The sequence below is a fragment of the Uranotaenia lowii genome, chromosome 1 (assembly GCF_029784155.1).
Source record: "Uranotaenia lowii strain MFRU-FL chromosome 1, ASM2978415v1, whole genome shotgun sequence".
Taxonomy (NCBI): domain Eukaryota; kingdom Metazoa; phylum Arthropoda; class Insecta; order Diptera; family Culicidae; genus Uranotaenia; species Uranotaenia lowii.
This window is the reverse complement of record NC_073691.1, coordinates 150122607-150143595: the sequence shown is the minus strand read 5'-3', so window position 1 is coordinate 150143595 and position 20989 is coordinate 150122607. Positions and strand designations below refer to the sequence as shown.

Genomic DNA, 20989 nt, shown 5'->3' with positions numbered 1-20989 from the left:
AAAATTGGACCATGTGACAACATCAGATCATGCAACATAATCGACCATGTAGGATAATCAGATCATGCTACATAATCGACCATGTGACGTAATCTGACCATGTGACATAATCCGCCATTCTGTCACATGATCCGATAATGTTGCATGATTGGATTGTGTCACATGATCCGATAATGTTGCATGATCGGACTATCTGACCATGCAACATAATCGGACCATGCAACATAATCGACCTTGTTACATAATATGAACGTGCAACATTATCAACCATGTGACATAATCAGATCAGGCAACATAATCGGACCATGTGACATTATCGATCATGTGACATAATCTGATCATGCAACATAATCGGACCATGTGACATAAACGACCATGTGACATAAACGACCATGTGACATAAACGACCATGTGACATAATCCAATCATGCAACATAATCGACCATGTCACATAATCAGACCATGCAACATAAATCTACCATGTGATAAAATCCGTTCATACAAAATAATCGGACCATGTGACATAATCGGATCATGCAACATAATCCGACCATGCAACATAATCGGACCATTTGACATAATCTGACCATGTGACATAATCCAACCATGCAACATAATCGGACTATGTGACATAATCCGACAATGCAACATAATCCGAGCATGCAACATAATCGGACCATGCAACATAATTGACCATGTGACATAATCCGATCATGCAACACAATCGACCATGTGAAATAATCGGATCATGCAACAAAATCGGACCATGTGACATAATCAAATCATGCAATATAATCGGATCATGCAACAAAATCGGACCATGTGACAAAATCCGATCATGCAACATAATCGACCATGTGGGATAATCAGATCATGCTACATAATCGACCATGTGACATAATCTGACCATGTGACATAATCCGACCATGCAACATATTCGGACCATGTGATATAATCCGATCATGCAACATTATCGGACAATGCAACATAATCGACCATGTGACATAATCCGATCATGCAACATAATCGGACCATGCAACATAATCGACCATGTTACATAATCCGATCATGCAACATTATTAACCATGTGACATAATCAGATCAGGCAACATAATCGGACCATGTGACATAATCGATCATGTGACATAATCTGATCATGCAACATAATCGGACCATGTGACCAAATCGGTCATGTGACATAATCGGATCATGCAACATAATCCGACCATGCAACATAATCTAATCATGCAACATAGTCGACCATGTCAGATATTCAGACCATGCAACTTAAATCGACCATGTGACATAATTTGACAAAGCAACATAATCGGAGCATGTGACATAATCATTATTTTTATGAATTCAGCTAGTAGAGCTTTATATTTTACCCATAAATTTATGCAGCATGCTTCTGCTTTTTCTTTTTAAAATTTTTTTACAGAAAATTTGTAGAATTTTATTCGAAGGAAACCAAAAATTACTGCAATTTGTGCTGTTTGCGTTATGCCGTCATAAATATTTAAAAAAAAACTATAAATTTTAAAACGTTTTCATTTAATTTTAAATGAAAAAGTTTACTGCAACTTACTTCTTTTTCTTAAAAGGGGAGGAATCGCATGTTTTTGTAAATTCAAAAATAACTGGTGAAATCAATAATTTTTATGACCACGTCAATTTGATGTCCTATCAACCTTAAAACTTTTGATGTATGATTATCTGTGGATATTAAGTTTAAAGAAGCCATTGGAGTTGAAAAGTTCATTTGCTCACATATTCTGTTGAAGTTCAAGTCAATGCTGAGTAAAATGGTTGAGAAAATTAAAAACTAAATTTTGAAAACTTTTTTTTTGTAACGTGAGCCACTGTTCAGGTGCCTTTGTGATTTTCCATTGCCCGATCCGTGAGGGACCATAAGTTTTTCCCCCGGGGAGCAAAAAGAGCAGAGAAAAATGGGATCACTATGAAGCTCCCTAACCAAAACTTGCAAGTTGCTCAATTTTAAATTTCCGTTTGTTAACATCGCATTTCTTTTTCTTTTTTTTTTGGTGGAAATGTGCGTATGTTTGTTTGTGTTTTTCAAAGTTTCGCCCTGTTTGGCGGAACTCGACTGTTGTTCCACTGATCCGCTTCATCCGGCGGGGCCAAAGTTGTTTGTTTTGGAGGGGGCAGCAAACGAAACAAATCATAAACGAAAACTTGACAGTTTTTCAATTGATTGGAAAAGGATTTGTTGTTGAAGATTGTTTTAACGTCGATTCGATAGCAGCAAAAACATGCTTACGTTTGACTTATTTATTTTGTTTTCCTCTCACTTTTTTTTGTTTCAGCTATCACTTTCCAATGCCAGCCAGGTCGTGATCCGGAACGTCGGATTTGGACTGTCCGGGAACTTTTCCTGCGAGGTGACCGCCGATGCGCCCTCCTACTCGACCGCCACCGGACACATTCAGATGCAAGTGGTCGGTAAGTGACAGATGAATTTTTTTTATTTATAGAAAATTAAGAACAATTTTTTTTAAAGAGGTTACTGTTTTGTACAACTGGTTCCATAAAAATAACGATTGACTGAATAAAATACCTTTTCGTTTTCCAGGAAGTTGTGCCCAGACCTAAAATCTTTACTTGACTATGACTTGACTATGACTTGACTATGACTTGACTATGACTTGACTATGACTTGACTATGACTTGACTATGACTTGACTATGACTTGACTATGACTTGACTATGACTTGACTATGACTTGACTATGACTTGACTATGACTTGACTATGACTTGACTATGACTTGACTATGACTTGACTATGACTTGACTATGACTTGACTATGACTTGACTATGACTTGACTATGACTTGACTATGACTTGACTATGACTTGACTATGACTTGACTATGACTTGACTATGACTTGACTATGACTTGACTATGACTTGACTATGACTTGACTATGACTTGACTATGACTTGACTATGACTTGACTATGACTTGACTATGACTTGACTATGACTTGACTATGACTTGACTATGACTTGACTATGACTTGACTATGACTTGACTATGACTTGACTATGACTTGACTATGACTTGACTATGACTTGACTATGACTTGACTATGACTTGACTATGACTTGACTATGACTTGACTATGACTTTGACTATGACTTGACTATGACTTTGACTATGACTTGACTATGACTTGACTATGACTTGACTATGACTTGTCAATGACTTGACTATAATTTGAATAGGAATTGACTTTGGCTTGACTATGACTTAATATCTACTAATAGCCACAGGTAAAAATGTATAGCTTCAAATCACCATATCTTCATCATTTTCGATAGAATTTCAAAACAAGCTGATCAATTGAACAGGATACCTTTTGGTATCCCCTATAAAAGAAATTCTTTCTCAACAGAATTCATTAGAAACTCTTTTTTTACATTTTTTTTCCCTTAGAATTAAGTTGTTGATCAATTTTTCAGTTTTAACGTTTCCTTACCAATTCAATGTAAATTATCATTAAGAATTATCGATGGGTTGTTTGACCCATTTAAAAAAAAAAGTTCTCTCTGCCACAATTCATCAGCCAATTATGTTGCTTCGTAATCAACCCACGACAATGCGACAGCCATGTCGAGACGTGACTGAGAAAAGCACTCTTGTCAATCATCCGGACAAATTCGTTCGTTGATGAAAACTCTCTGTCAAGATGGTTTTTCTGTTTCGCTATTTTGCACTTGGACTCAGCCATGCACAGACTGGATTCAAGGCGCCAAGGCTCCACGAGACAGAAGTATATTTTTGCCAGTTAGAAAAAAATTAACAAAACTAAAAGTGACCAGCGACGTAAATTTCGGTAGAAAATCTTATCTTAATTTCTAAAACGGCGATCTTTTCTTTATAAACTATTGAGATGAAGAAACCTTCAATATGCGTTAAGATGATTTTCATTCAAAATATGAATGAAACAATACAGAATGAGCCATCAACCAAAAAAAATTCTTATCGATGGAAGTTGATTCGGTTTACCTCTTTCCTGGTCTGTACATTAGACTTTGTATGGACTTTTTGAAGTTCTCAAATTTTTACACCTCCCTTAACTGTTTTTGGTTATTTTTGCTGCCATAAATAGCAATAAATAAAATTTTTGGAAGCGATTCATTTGGTCCTGAATAAGCGCAACGAGTTTTAATTTTGCTTGAAAATTTGTATGGGAAAACAAAATTTTTCATTCAAAAATCGCCAAAGATGTGCTAAAAGTTTGAAAAAATATAACATTGCACAATGGGGAAAAAAGTGTACAAACCGCGAAGAAATTCAATATCTTTCGTCCTACATGACCCAAAACTATGAAAATATACTTTCCTTTTGTAAAAAATTCTGGAGAATCGATTGGACATAGTTTCAAATGCCGTACAAACTTACGAACGGAGATATAGTGCCTTTTTAACCCCTAATTCCCCTATATTTTGTAAACATTCCAGAAAAACACTGATTCGAACCAGCGAATTTTGAACGAAAACAGACCTATCGTGTGTATTTTTTTCTGAGGAATCGAATGAAGGCTGTTTTGGCTACCGCACGCTTCAGAAAATGGAGTTATGGCTGTTTTTACCCTCAATTCCCCTATATTTTCCAATTATTTCAGAAAAAGCTTATTCGGACTTGAAAATTTTGAATCAAATGGGTTGTATCTTGTGTAGATTTTTCCGAAAAATCGAATGAATGCTATTTGAGCCCCCGCACGCTTCGGAAAATGGAGTTATGGCTGTTTTACCTTCAATTCCCCTCCAGTTTTCAAATTGTTAAGAAAACGCATGTTCGGACTTGAAAATTTTTAATCTCTTGGGACGTGTGTTGCGTGTTTTTTTCCGAGAAATCTAATGAAGGCTGTTTGAGCCACCGCACGATTTGGAAAATGGAGTTATGGCTGTTTTTACCCTCAATTCCCCTACATTTTTCAATGATTTAAGAAAAAAGTATGTTCGGACTTGAAAATTTTGAACCAAATGGGTTGTATCTTATGTGATTTTTTTCCAAGGAATCCAACGAAGCCTACTTGAGCCACCGCACGGATTGGAAACAGAAGTTATGGCTGTTTTACCCTCATTTTCCCTACATTTCAAATAGCTCAGAAAAAGCATGTTCGGACTTGAAAATTTTGAACCAAATGGAACGTACATGTTTGATTTTTTTCGAGGAATGCAACGAAGCCTATTTGACACACCGCACACATTGGAAACAGGAGTTATGGCTGGTTTACCCTCAATTCCCTTTCATTTTTCAAAAAGTACAGAAAAACCATGATCGGACTTGAAAATTTTGAACCAAACAAGAATTATCTTACGCAAATTTTTCCGAGGAATCCAATTGAGCCACCGCACGCTTTGCAATAGTGAGTTATGGCTGTTTTTACCCTCAATTTCCCTAAAATTTCCTGAAATCATTGAAAAATGTTGGGGAATTTAGGGGAAAAATAGCCATAACTCACTATTTTAAAGCGTGCGGAGGCTCAAACTGCCTCCACTGGATTCCTCGGAAAAATTTGCATAAGATAAGTCTCGTTTGGTTCCAAATTTTCAAGTCTGTTCATGGGTTTTCAGAACTTTTTTGAAAAAATGAAAGGGAATTGAGGGTAAAACAGCCATAACTCCTGTTTCCGATGTGTGCGGTGTGTCAAATAGGCTTCGTTGCATTCCTAAAAAAAATCTCACATTAAACGTTTCATTTGGTTCAAAATTTTCAAGTCCGAACATGCTTTTTCTGAGCTATTTGAAAAATGTAGGGAAATTGAGGGTAAAACAGTCATAACTCCTGTTTCTAATCCATGCGGTTGCTCAAATAGGCTTCGTTAGATTCCTTGGAAAAAAATCACAAATGTTCAAGTCCGAACATGCTTTTTTCTTAAATCATTGAAAAATGTAGGGGAATTGAGAGTAAAAACAGCCATAACTCCATTTTCCGAAGCGTGCGGTGGCTCAAACAGCCTTCATTAGATTCCTCAGAAAAAATTACACACGATAGATCTGTTTTCGTTCAAAATTCTCTGGTTCGAATTAGTGTTTTTCTGGAATGTTTACAAAATATAGGGGAATTAGGGGTTAAAAAGGCACCATATCTCCGTTCGTAAGCTTGTACGGCGCCGTTTGAAACTATGTCCAATCGATTCTCCGGAATTTTTTACAAAAGGAAAGTATATTTTCATAGATTTGGGTCATGAAGGACGAAAGATATTGAATTTCTTCGCGGTTTGTACACTTTTTTCCCCATTGTGCAGTGTTTGTGTAGGGTATTGGAATACGAGAAATGTTTCTATGATTATGTCAGACCACTCCTTTTTTCCAGTGGGGAATTAGGAAGAGAGGAGGGGGCTTCCATACCTTTTTTATTGCATTATTCGAGAACTGTTCGATCAAATGGAAACAAATTTGGCTTGAAAGGGTATTTAGGTACGAGATATGGTTCTATGAGTATTTGGTACTCCTCTCTTCTTCCAGTAGAGTGACAGAAAGGTGGAGGGGGCTCCTTTACAATTTTCAGCAAAACTGGAAAACTTACGAAGCAAATGGCACCAAAATTGACATGAAAAGGTATTAGAATGCGGGAAATATTTTTATGATATTTTCTATAATATTTTAAGGAACCCTCTTTTCTTCCAGTGGGAAAACTTCAAGGGGGGGAGAGTGCTCCCATATAATTTTTTACATTACTCAGGAACTTATCCAGCCACTGCTGAAACCAAATTTGGAATGGGAGGGTATTTGAGTACGAGGAATGTTTCTATGAATATTTGGTTCTACCGCTCCTTTCAAAGGTAGGGACAGGGGGGGGGGGGGGCTGCTTTACAATTTTTCGCATAACTCGAGAAGTGAAGCTTAGTTCTTTTAGAAATGGGACACTTTCTTTTGCCTATAGCTCATTTACTAGTTATCGGACATTCAAAATTTTGACAGCATTTTGCTGCCTGTAAAAAGTACTCTTAGACCTAATTTTTCCAAAATTTAGAAATCACGCGTTTTTGAGATATTCACGATGCAAGAGAAAAAGAAAAAAATAATTTTGCACAGTTTCCTTCAAAATTCGTCATTATCAAATCGACTTATCAACTTATCGACTTATCACCTACGAATAAGGGTCATCAGGGTAGTCAAGTCTCATACCAGCATTTTTAATATTCAATAAGCGAAAAAACTACACTTAGATCGCAAAAATGTCCAAAACAAATTTCTCCTATAAGCTGAAACTCACACGAAAATTTTTTGCTTGTTCCAGAGCTCATAAGCTGTTTAGCCGGTACGGAGGCTATGTGACAGATGATTCCTGATTAGCAACGAAACTCATGAAAAACCTTATATAAAACCAATTCCAGCGTTTGAATCCTATAACATGTCTGCTCGTGGCAAGGTTCCTAGCATATTTAAGTATATGTTCGTTGGTTGTTTTGTATAAAATTTAATGATTTGCAAAGATTACGCTTCTGTGAAAAAAAATAAAAAAAAAAATAAAAAAGAAAACTTAGGTTTTTGCTGTTTTTAAGGCCTAAAAAGAGTAATCTTTCATGTAGCCTTCGCAACCTACGATCTATACTAACCGATTATACTTTAACTTCAATCTCATGATAGTTTTACTTCGTTATTGTCAGATTTTCACAGCAGAAATTCCCTTAAAAACGCTTTAAAGTGATTCAAAAATAATCAAATTTTGTTAATTTCGAAGCAGCTGTACCCACTAAATTGCCCTCAGTTTCTTTTAAAAGAGAAGTATTGGACCCAAAAGTAACATAAACTGAGGGAGGAGGATGCAGCCACCTAAAATACAGATTAGACTAGGTGTAAGATTGAAAAACTGATCAAAATCATGACTAAAAAAAGTGTGCGCGGGCCGATAGGAGGTACCAAGAATAAAGTAAAAAAAATCGTACAAAAAACAATAATTTTTGTTTCAAATTTTTTTTTATGAATTATCATAAGATGACCTTCATTTCCTTCATAGAAAGTATTTCGATCAAACGAGTGATTTTTGAGATACACGCATTCGTAACTGTCCCATTTCTAAAAGAACTAAGCTTTAATCGAGTAAATTTGGCATGGAAGGACTTTTGGATACGAGAAAAGGCTAAATGCTTATTTGAGATTCCTTTCTCTTTCAATTGGGAATAAAGATATGGAAGAGAAGAGCATCGATATAATTGTTTTGCATAGACCAAGAACTTATCTACAATTACATAGGAAATTATTCTGGTACGAGTAATGGTTCTATGACTATTTAAAACACCATCCGTCTGCCATGGTGTATAAAGGAAGTGTGGAGATCCTCTTCCCTAAAACAATTTTGTTGGTATAACTGAAGAAGTAATTAAGCAAATATAATCAAATTTGACATGAGAAGGAATATGAGTACGAGTTATGTTTTTAAGAATGTTACAGACCCTCCTGCCTTGCAGTATGCAGAGGGGGAGGGACGAAGGGGGTTCCATATAAATGTTGTTGATTTGCTTGAGAAATTATCAACCGTTAATTTATTTTTTATTTTATTTACATAGTATTCCGTCTCACGACATAACTTGACGAACATAATTCCGAAAAATTCACTCGGTCCATGGCAACCGTTCTCCAATTCCTCGGGCACCCTACGTTCGCCAGATCACGCTCCACTTGGTCTAACCAGCTCGCTAGTTGCGCCCCCGCTCGTCTTGTTCCTACCGGATTCGTAGCGAACACCTGTTTTGCAGGACAGTCGTCCGGCATTCACGCAACATGTCCCGCCCAGCGTATCCAGCCAGCCTTCACCACCTTCTGGATACTGGGTTCGCCGTAGAGTCGCGCGAGCTCGTGGTTCATCCTTCGCCTCCACACTCCGTTCTCCTGTACGCCGCCAAAGATGGTTCTTAACACTCGTCGCTCGAATACTCCGAGTGTACGCAGGTCCTCCTCGAGCAAAATCCATGTCTCGTGCCCGTAGAGAACAACCGGTCTAATGAGCGTCGTATACAGGTTACACTTCGTGCGAGGGCTAAGTCTTCTCGACCGCAGTTGCTTGTGGAGTCCATAGTAGGCACGACTTCCGCTGATAATTCGTCTCCGGATCTCACGGCTGGTGTCATTGTCTGCGGTCACCAGTGAGCCGAGATAGACAAAGTCTTCGACTATCTCCAGCTCGTCGCCGTCGATCGTGACCTTGTTTTTACTGGACAAGCGGGTTCGGTCGGTCTCGGATCCGCAGGCCAGCATGTACTTCGTCTTGGACGTATTAATCATCAACCCAATCCTTCCTGCTTCGCGCTTCAGTTTGCGGTAGATCCCCTCCACCGCCGCAGATGATCTGCCGATAAGTTGACTGGATCTGTTGAAAATCGAGCCCCGTATTTCGCCCACCGCTCGTCGAATAACACCTTCTAGCGCCACGTTGAACATCATGCAGGATAGACCATCACCTTGTCGAAGCCCCCTGCGCGATTCGAATGAACTCGACAATTCACCCGAGATCCGCACACAGCACTGCGTTCCATCCATCGTCGCCTTGATCAGTCTGATCAGCTTCCCGCAAAAGCCGTTCTCGTCCATGATTTTCCATAGCTCGTTACGGTCAATTGTGTCGTATGCGGCTTTGAAGTCGATGAATAGATGGTGCGTAGGGACTTGGTGTTGACCTTCCCTCCATGAAGCCTGCCTGATGACTTCCCACGAATCTGTTTGCTTGTGGCGTTGGGCGGCGGAGTAGGATTCTGGACAACACTTTGTAGGCGGCATTGAGAACAGTGATCGCTCGGTAGTTCTCACAGTCCAATTTGTCGCCTTTCTTGTAGATGAGGCATATTACCTCCTCCTACGCCGGCTACGCCGGCGATGTACCTTCCCTCACCGTCTTGATCTCCTACATGTGCGCCGTTCAGGTGTTCATCGAAGTGCTGCTTCCACCATTTGATCACCTCACGATTGTCCGTCAGGATGCCTTCGTCCTTATCCCGGCACATTTCGGCTTGCGGCATGAAGCCTTTGCGGGATACGTTGAGTTTCTGATAGAGCTTTCGTGTTTCTCGGGAACGATGCAGCTTCTCCAGCTCCTCGAGCTCCTCCTCCTCTAGGCGGCGCTTTTTCTCCTGAAAAATTCGGACTAGCTGCCTCTTCCGCTGTCGGTGATTTTCCACATTTCGACGGGTGCCTCTTTGCACTTTGCACTGCATCAGGTTGCTTCAGTTGTGCGATATTTAACCGAGGCGGGCGCCGGTTTCGTGTGTTGTTCACGGAGAGTTTTGGGCGCATCTTCACCATCACCAGATAGTGGTGTGACTCGACGTTGGCGCCTCGACAGGATCTGACGTCGATGATGTCCGAGAAGTGCCGGCTGTCAATCAAAACGTGGTCGATCTGTGATTGCGTTTGGTACGGTGATCTCCAGGTGTACTTGTGTGGGAGGCGGTGCTGAAAAAAGGTACTACGTACGGCCATTCGTTTGGAGGCGGCGAAATCAATAAGTCAGAGGCCGTTTTAGTTGGTCAGCTGGTGCGCACTGAACCTTCCAATAGTCGGTTTGAATTCCTCCTCCTGACCGACCTGAGCATTAAAATCTCCGATGACGATCTTTATATCATGTTTTGGGCAACGGTCGTATTCACGCTCCAGCTGCGCGTAGAATTCGTCTTTGTCGTCACCGGTACTTCCGAAGTGAGGGCTGTGCACGCTGATGATGCTGATGTTGAAGAACCGGCCCTTGGTTCTCAACCGGCACATTCGTGAGTTGATCGGCCACCACCCGATCCACAAAATTTAGAGATCGGCAGTTCCATGTTCCAAGTTTCCAATCGCTAGTCCCTTTTCGTCGCGTGGGTCTTTGCCGATTTCCATCCGAAATATGTTGTTCGTTGTTCGTTGCTTATGTTTTTTGTAGTCACGGGCTTGCAAGGCCCGCAGCTAACCCCACTATCTCGCAGGAGGACCGTCGTGATGTTGCTGTTCTGGGTCCCGAACACCACCAGGACGTTGTTGCACTCCACACGCCGCCCCTGACATGGAGAACAGACGCGTACGAAGCCCCCTAACTCAGTCTGCATGCGACCAAAGCATCCACCGGGGTTGGGTACCTGATCCACTGATAAACTGATGTAATTCCCTAAGCAAACGAAAGAATATTTTATCGCCCAGAAATTTTGGGCGACATCTAGCTCATCATTCCCGAACCATAGGCTCCTGTGTAAGCATTTCCTATTCTACTAGCGCCATCACTATCAACGGTATAATCACTAACTATTGAAATGATGGTTGATGAAAAGGGAGCCCAGAGTTACATCAGCTTATCAGTGCCCGATCTCCGCTAAGGTTGCTCGCACCCCAGCTAGCACCACGGGGAGGTAGAGAATCGAAGTTGCAGACAAGAGGTGATATGACCACTACCCGAAGGTTGGGTGTATGGGGTCTCGAGTTGCACATTGTCTACCGTTCACTATTATCAACCGATGGAACCTAATTTGATATGGGAGGATTTTTGATTACAAAAAAAAAAGGAATCCCTACTTCCTTCCAGCAGTTGCGGATGGAAAGGGGAAAAGGGGACTTCCATACTAGCTTTTTGGCATAAAGGGTGATATGGTAAAAATTTGGTTAATATCAACTTGACGTATTTCTTTCAATTTTTCATTTAATAAACCTGAACACCCCTCATTTTGAAGGTGTGTGTGTGTGTAGAATGTTGCTCCTATTTTGATTTTGGAATTCACTCTTCAGTTGTCAAAATGCCGTCTAAGGAAGAAGAGCAGCGTATCAAAATTTTGCTCGCGCATCGCGAAAATCCGAGCTTCTCGCACGCAAAACTGGCAAAATCGCTAAAAGTTGCCAAATCAACCGTTACAAATGTAATTAAAGTGTTTGAGGAACGTTTGTCGACAGCCAGGAAGTCTGGATCGGGGGGAAATCGAAAACCGGAAGCTGCTGAGATGACAAAGAGAGTTGACGGTAGTTTCAAGCGAAACCCTAATCTCCGAGATGCCGCAAATAAGCTGGGTGTATCGTCTACAATTGTGCATCGAGTCAAAAAACGAGCCGGACTATCAACTCATAAGAAGGTAGTGACTCCAAATCGCGATGATAAACAAAATACGACGGCTAAAGCGCGATCCCGGAGGCTGTACACGACGATGCTGACGAAGTTTGGCTGCGTGGTAATGGACGACGAAACCTACGTCAAAGCCAACTACAAGCAGCTTCCGGGACAGGAGTTTTTAACGGCAAAAGGAAGGGGAAAGGTAGCAGATATTTTCAAGCACATGAAACTGTCAAAGTTCGCGCAGAAATATCTGTACCTGTAGCTTGAAAAGCAGCATTTTCAAAGCTTCCGGAACTGTCAACCAAGAAATTTACGTGAAAGAGTGTTTGAATAAACGTCTGCTGCCTTTCCTGAAGAAACACGGTTGTTCCGTACTATTTTTGCCGGATTTGGCATCTTGCCATTACGGTAAAAAGGCCATGGAGTGGTACGCCACCAACAACATGCAGGTGGTTCCCAAGGACAAGAACCATCCCAACACGCCAGAGCTCCAATTGAGAAATACTGGGCTATTGTCAAGCGGAACCTAAAGAAGACCAAAAAAAACTGTTAATGCCGAGCAGCAGTTCAAGGCAAACTGACTTTCTGCGGATAAGAAGGTAGACAAGGTGGCTGTTCAAAATCTGATGGCCAAGGTTGAGCGTAAGGCCCGGCAATTCGGATTTGGAAAAGCGGAAGCCTAATTGAATATTTTTCCTGAATTTTATACTAATTAAACTTAAAAAAGAAATTAAATTTGATTTTTTAAATTAAACGATTTCACCAATTTACACGCGTTTTCCCTTGACCAAATTTTGACCATAACACCATCCCCCCCCCCCCCCCCTCCCAAAAAGCGTGCGAGGTATTCTACTCTACACTTAAAATTGTGAATTTTAATTAAATAATGATAACATAGTAAAGTTATTCAAGAATAACAATCCAGACTAAAACCTAATGCCAAACCCTCAAAAACCCACCCCAAGTTCAAAATTCTGCTACAGTTTTTCAAAATTTTCACACTTGTTCATAGAAACTCAGGTCTGAATATTACATTTTTAATTAAACCCATTTGGAGGTTCTGGTTCTAATTTCTCATAACCAAAATTGTATCTCTATTTTCGCATTTTTGATTCTGTATCCAGTTTAGGATTCTTGATTTTCAGTTCGAATCGAGAAATTGGAAATGAAAAGCTGCTTTGAAATCCTGGTTCAAATTTGGTTTTGCATTTCATATCAGATGCCAATCAAGTTTTTCTCTTATCATATGAGCCTCTCAGTGCCAAAAGGGTATAAATGACAAAATGGTCGATTTTGAGTTAATGATGCCAAACGATTCTTCACAACTATATTTGATGATTTTTTCAGGTTTTTAGATTTTCATTTACATCCTTTTACATTTGATATAATAATACAAATTCTTGAAAAGGGGCCGTTCACATACCACGTGGACAACTTAAGGGGAGGAGGGGGGTATGGAAACGTCCACGCTTGTCCACGGAGAGGGGGGTAGGGGTTTGGGTAATGTCCACGCGGACATACTTACTTTCAAAATGTTTTCTAAAGGTGAATAAATATTAAGATGTTTCAATCAAAATCTTAAAAAAGTTACAAAGCTTTTCAGTTTAAGTTTAAATAACCAGTAGCCACTTGAAAGCAAGTGATTAATGTGATAAATTAGAAATTAATTTTTTTTTAATTATTTTATTTCAGGAAATGCTTATTCGTTTTTTTTTTTAAATCAGTCATTTCTATGACAAAAAGGCAATTATTTGTGTTTTCTAACTGTCAAATTAGATTAAAAAAAAAACAATTTTCAAATCTGTCCACGGACATCCGGGTTTACCAAATGTCCACACTTGTCCATGGAGGGGGAGGAGGGGGTCAAAAATCTCAATTTTTCTGTCCACGTGGTATCTGAACGGCCCCAAAATATATGGAAAATGGCGAAACACATCAATTTAAAAGCGTGTTTTCTCGAAATAAGCTTTTATACACCTATACCTCTTTGGCTCCAAGGGCCTCATATTCATTTTCAATATTTTAATAATAGCTTTCCGAATATGAAAAAAGAAGAATTTTGTTTTATATTCAAATTCTAAATTCTTAAACTTCGTTACTATACGAAATTTATACATTTAAAGCTTCTAAATGGCGATCCAAAATTGAAAACTCATGTTCAGATTCATCATTTGAAATTCACATTTTTATTCAGATTCACAATACAGATAAAAAATAAATAATTGAAATAATTAATTCATTTTACTAAAACTTCAGACTTTAAAAAATAAATTCATGAATAAAGGCTCTTGAATTTGGCTCATAAAATTCTGATCTGGAATTAAGATTAGAAAATCGTATGTTTTGTACATTTCAGAAATCGTATTGAAATTCGGAAATAAATTCAAAGTTCAATTTTAGAGTTCAGGTTTAGAATTTAGATTCAGAATGCAGATTCAAAATTCAGAAAAAGATTTAGCTTGTAAATGAATTTTCAAGCAATATAAAACTTTTGAGGAATTCAAGAGAACATGAACTTCAAAATTTGCTTGTCAATTAAATTTCCAGATTTCTAATTCTTTAAAAAAATTAGTTTATATACATAATTCAGCTAAAAACCACTTATATAAAAAGTAGAATTTGAATTAATTTCCTAAATTTTGTTTTATGAAAAAAAATCATTAATTTTATTTAAAAAAACATCCACAAGATTTTCATAATGGAATTGATTCTTCATGAAAAATATTAGTTGTTTAAGAAACATCTCCAGCTAAAAAATCTGCAAATTTTGTATTTTCACGGTGTATTTTTTTACATTATTAGTATTGCAGTCTTTTTTTAACCAAATCTATATATATAAAAATGAATTTCTGTCTGTCTGTCTGTCTGTCTGTCTGTCTGTCTGTCTGTCTGTCTGTCTGTCTGTTCCCTATAGACTCAGAAACTACTGAACCGATTGACGTGAAACTTGGCAGGTGGGGGTATTGGAGGCCGGGGAAGGTTCCTATTATGGTTTGGGACCCCTCCCCCTAACAGGAAGGGGGGGAGGGGCCTCCCAAACAAAAGACAGTTTTTTGCATAACTCGAGCACCAATCAAGCAAATGGTATCAAACTTGGCATGGGGTGGTATTTGGGAACGGGAAATATTTCAATAAATATTAGGTACCTCTCCCTCCTCTCAGTGGGGTGATAGGAAGGGGGGAGAGGGGCTACCTTACAATTTTTCATATAACTCGAAAACTATTCAAGATATTGGAACCAAATTTGGCATGGGAAGGTATTTTGATACGAAAAATATTTCAAAGATTATTTGAGACCCCTCCCTTTTTGCAGTTGAAAGGGGGAGGGGCCTCTTTCATATTTTTTACATAACCCAAAAACTTATAAAGCAAATGGAACCAAATTTGGCATGGGAAGGTATTTGGATACGAAAAATATTCCTATGATTATTTGAGACCCCTCCCTCTTTAAAGTAGGGAGATATAAAGGAGGGAGGGGCCCTCTTTATGATTTTTACATAACTCAAATACTAATCAAGCAAATGGAACCAAATTTGGCATGGGTGGATATTTGGGAACGTGATATGTTCTAATGATTGTTTGAGACCCCTTCCTTCTTCCAGCGGGGAGAAAGGAGGGAGGGAGGGAGGGAAGTTCCATACAATTTTTAATGTATAACTCAAGAACTACAACAGCAAATGAAATCAAATTTGGCATGGAACGATATTTGGGTACGAGAAATGCTTCTTTGAATATTTGGTGTTCCTCAATCCTTCAAAAAGGTGGATGAAAAGGGGGAGAAGAGATTTCCCTTACAATTTTCAGATTTTCAGTATAACTGAAGATCTGATCGAGCAAATTTTAACCATATTTGGCATGTGAAGGTATTTGGATACGAGAAATGTTTCTATTATAAATTGAAGCCCCACCCTTTTTTCAGCGAAAAAATATAAAGGGGAAAGGGGGCTACCATACATTTTTTTTTGCATAGCTTGAGAATCAATAGAGCAAATGAAATAAAATTTGGTATCAAAAATTTTTTTAGTACAAAAAATACTTTGATGAATATTAAGTTCTCACCCCTCCATTCAATGCGGCGAATGGAAGGGGGTTGGTACTTTCTTTCAAGTTTATGCATAACTCAAGAATTTACATCGCAAATAAAACCAAATTTGGCTGAGATGGTATTTCAATACGAGAAATTTTTTTATGTCAAACAATTCCTTTCTTGCAGTGGGGTGATAGATTTGGAAGTATAGGAAGGGAAGAGGAAAGCTTACATTTAACTTTTTTTTTACAAAATTCGAGAAATGGACAAAACTTTATATGGAAAATAATTTTGGTATGATTCTATGATTATCTGACACACCATCCTCCTTTCGGTGAGTAGGTACATAGGAGGAGGGAGGTGAACCCAATACAATTTTTTAGCATTAATTCTCAATTTATGCTAAAGAAGCCAACAAATGGAAACAAATATGGCATAGAAAGGTACTTGGTTACGAGATATGTTTCTACAATTGTTATAGACCCTTACGCTTCACAGTGTAGAGAGGAGAAGAAAGTAGGGGGTTCCATATAAATGTTGTTGTGAAGCTTAAAAAATTATCAATCATTGGGACAATATTTGATACAAGAAGATTTTTGAGAACAAAAAAATTGGTATGATTATTAAAAATCACGATCTCCATTCTCCATGTGCTCTGTTATCAGTTTTTTAGCATAAATCCAGAACATATTAAGCATAACCAACCAGATTTTATCAGTTGGATAGTTTGGGTACGATTTATTTGGAACCCTCCTTTTTTAGGGCGGAACTTAAAGAAACAGATTTAAATTATCAGATCTTTAACACAAATCAAGATAAAGCGGTTGCTTATGAATTATGTTATATTTTGATTTAAAATAATGCCAACAAAACCATAAAAATTTGAATAAATTCTGAAAATACCATTCGATTTTGAAAGGTGTAGCAAAGCACACCGGGTCAGCTAGTTTCAAATAAAAATCGTAAATTTGGTTAAAGTTTGCATCAAGCAAATTTGATCAGAAAATTTTTTATCGCTTACTTTTTTTTGGAATTTTTTTTTTCAATCAAAGGTTTAAATCTTATAATTTACAAAAGAGTTTGGAAGATTGGGCTTGTTTCATTAGAGAGTCGCATAAGTTTTTTTTTAAAGAAATAAGAAAGAAATTATTTTATGCTCAAAACAACAAAATTTTATCAACCAGACTCTTAAACAAATTCAAAAAAATCATGGGTCGGTTCTTCCGGTTTTGAATTATGTTAAAAATTGATTTAAAATTATGCCTACAATATGTAAACGAAATTAAAATAATTTCCGAAAATTTCATTTATTTATAGAAGTTATAGCAAAACTTACCGGGTCAGCTGGTCCAAAATCAAAATCAAATCTTGAATGAATTTGTATTTTTTTTGTGGCAAGCCAGAGTAGAAGCTTTTTAGTCAGAGAATGGGAAATCGGTAGAATGCACCTTTTTGGCCAGTGAATCCCTAAAAAATCAAATTTACACTATTACTAGGCGATCGAAAAAATTAAATTAACTTTTTTGCTAGGTGAATGTTAAAAAGGTAAAATTTACCGAGAAAAATGGGTGAAAAAAATCACCTTTGCTTCTCGGTAAATTTTTTTTTTTCAATTTCCCTGTATTATTCGGTAAATATATTTATAGTTGGAAGAATGTATGGAAAAAAAATCATTATCGAGTTTTTAAAACCGATAAGGGTGCCTTAAATCACCCAAGGGCCATAGGAAATCGAAAATCCAAAATTTTAATTTTAATGTCAAATGACTTAAGGGGAGACCAAAGAAAATCGGGAAATTCAATTGTTTAATTTTGATGCCAAATGACTTCAATATTAATGAAAACTCGAGACCTGATGTTGGGAACTATGAAAATAAAAAGAATTACAGACGAAGATCAGTAGCTTTTAGGAAAAGTTTCTTTCGAACAAGAAGTTAAAGTCCATCACAGCTAGTCAAAAATCGACTTTCTAGGAAAAATAAACGTGATTTTCCAAAAAAAAAAAAACGGCGAAAGAAGTCCCAGAGAGTTGATTTTGGCTAAATTATTTTTTCGAGATAACCGGATAAAACATTTTAAAACATTCGGCACTCTAATTATTTTTTTTCGATTTGCTTTGGCCCATCCCGTTGGGCTGATCTTTGCATAGGGCACAAATTGCATATGGTCAGTTTACGAAATTCGGCATGACCGTTTTTGCTTTCATGATTTTTTACAAAAATGATGCAGCATATTGAAGCATGTTCTCCTAAATATAATCGAATGCTAAGGATTAACTCCAAAATGCTTATGCTGCTGGTAACCGTTAGGAAGTTTTAGTGAATATCTTGCCTTGATTAAAGACAACTGTCTGCCTGGAAAACGTCGTTAGCCCCTTGAACCTCTCAAAAAAGAGAGAAAAAACGGCTACGAGACGTCAAGTGGCATCTTGAACTTCAGAATCCGTTTGTATACTGTGTACAGTGTACATGTATGTGTAAGACTGTGTCTGGTTTGTGAGTGTGTGTGTGTCTGTGTGTTTGTCATTCATCCTCCAACCTGACACGAATAAGTTCTTAGTGTCACCCCAAAAGGATATAACGAGGCTCCTTTCACAGAGATTCGTTCGTTCGTCGCCGCCTGAATGGTCGGAAGTCGAGCGAGGAGGCAAAGCTGAGAAACGCAAAAGCCCGCTTCTAGATTCGGATCATGAACGGTCGCAGAAGATACATACACTTTTCATTTCGTGTTTGTGCGGGGGAAAGAAAATCGTATAATTCACCCAGAATAGTTTTCCCAAGTTGAATCAACCGCACAGGCTCTGCCAATTGAATGGGGGATGGATGTCAAGTGCGAGAAGGTGGAAACACGTAGAGACTTTCTGATCTCCGGAGCCATGCTTTATTAGACAAAGAATGTTGCCAAGAAGCTTGTGACATTCTCGAGGCACGGATTTTTGACGTGGGGGAGTAACAGACTTAGTGAACATATCTTAAAGCATACAGTTCAGCAGGGACCGAACATATGTATATCGCGGGAAAGAAGAAACGTGTACAATTTTTTGATAAACATAGCATTTCAATCCCCACATATCTCTCTCCTTAAGGAACCTCATCATGACCTGTTCTCGTTTTCATTATGATAAATTTGGAAGAATTTTTGCTGAAGAAAAGCACGTTCCAACACATCATACAACTACATGCCATTCCTCGAAGTGACAGAAGAGAATCCTTGTCCTGCGGTCTGCTTGAGAGTACCGACCGCCTTTCATCTTATCTAACAGCGCGAACACAGGCACAAACGCACAAAGGTAGGCAACCGGATGATTTTTCTCACACACCTGTTGTAGATGCTGCTACTGCTATTGCAGAGCCGGAAGCTGCCGGGCGACGACAAAAGACTACCGGTCGGAAATGAGACGCGCATTTGTTTGGCCCAATCAACACCTCAAGTGTTTGGGATGAATGGAGCAATATTTATGACTGGGACAAATAGCACACCATTTTGTGTGTGCTGCTTTTGGCAAGGTTTCCTTCAATTGGTTGTTGAAGTTCCTTTGAAGTTTGATGAACTTTTGACACATTTGTCATTGTTTCATGGGGAAAAAAACTGCGTAATGATGAGTTTTTAGAAAATTAATTGAACTGCGGAAAAAAATAATCAAACAAATTTGTTGTTTTTTTCATACAGAACCAAACCTCGAAAATACCCAATGTTGAAAAGTTTCCCCACCAACCCGAATGAAGTCAAAGTTAAACCCTTGAAAGAGAATCTATCCCCCGAAGTCTGATTGCGCAATAAATTGGAAACAAAATTTAAAACAAATCCCTACAGGTACTGAGAATCAAACCCATAACTGCAGTGGCACTGCGCTTACCATCTAGGATACTAACCACTCGACCACCGAGAAGTTGTTGAGATTGGCAGCTACATCAACATTTATGCGAGATTTGAACTTACCCCATATTTGCCATCATAAAAAAAACCCCAAAAACAGTTCACCGCTTGAAGGGCAAGTTTGGCCTATTTACAAGCTGTTTTTTATACAAACTTGAGTCGTAAATATTAAACTCGGAGTTGGGAGGTGGCAGTTCTCAAGTTTGAGAATTTTTGATTTTCTTTTGTTTTCTGTATTTTTCTACTATTTTTCATTTACATCTTTCAATCCTCTTTCGATTTTCTATTACCATCTCTGCTTTCTTAATTTTTTTCAGTTTTTTTATTCTGTATTTCCCTTCTTACTATTCCTTCATAATGTTTTTTTTAATTTTTTCATACTATCTATTCTAAACTCCATTTTTTTTATCTACATGTTACAGAAACCTTTTGTTTCTACTCTATCTACTTATATTTTACGCTTTGCAATCTTCACATTTATTAAACTCCCGTTTTTAATTTGTAATTCTATTTAGTTCTTCGTTTTTCTCTATTTATATCCTTTATTGACTGTTCTAAATTTTTCACAACAAATGTTTCTATAATCCGTTATATTTAGATCTTATTTTGCATATCTTTTTCCAATATCCATTTAATTTTTTTTTGAATATCTCCATTTTTATTCGTCTATTCTTCCTTTGTACGTGATCCATTTTTTCTGTCTCCTTTTACAGATAAATTTTTCCATGTTCCCTTCATAATCTTGTGAACCTAATAATTCTGTTTTTCATACTCCAACTTTAATACCGTACAATAATGATTATCGACTTTTACTTCTCGTATCGTTTTTGGATTTTTTTCAATTATTTATACTCAATTTAGCCATCTCAAACTTTCTATGCTCATTCCATTTTGTTTTTCGCATCCTTTCTTACTTATTTTTTCAATGTTTTATCCTCCATTTTCCTTTATACGTTTCATTCATCATTTATTTTCTCTATTAACATACGCACTTTTAAAACTCCATTCTCGTTCTCTATTTATTTTACAGCATTTATTGTATGTT

At 37.9% G+C, this 20989-nt stretch overlaps 1 protein-coding gene across 2 annotated transcripts in view; it reads left to right on the top strand.

Annotated features, from left to right (window-relative positions):
• The window catches only part of LOC129740482 (uncharacterized), a 571616-nt gene that overhangs the window by 387112 nt on the left and 163515 nt on the right, over positions 1 to 20989 (top strand). For both annotated transcript variants that reach the window (XM_055732165.1, XM_055732166.1), the window contains one exon: positions 2328 to 2463. In XM_055732165.1, the coding sequence (XP_055588140.1) occupies positions 2328 to 2463 (136 nt within the window). The remainder of the gene's footprint in view (positions 1 to 2327; positions 2464 to 20989) is intronic.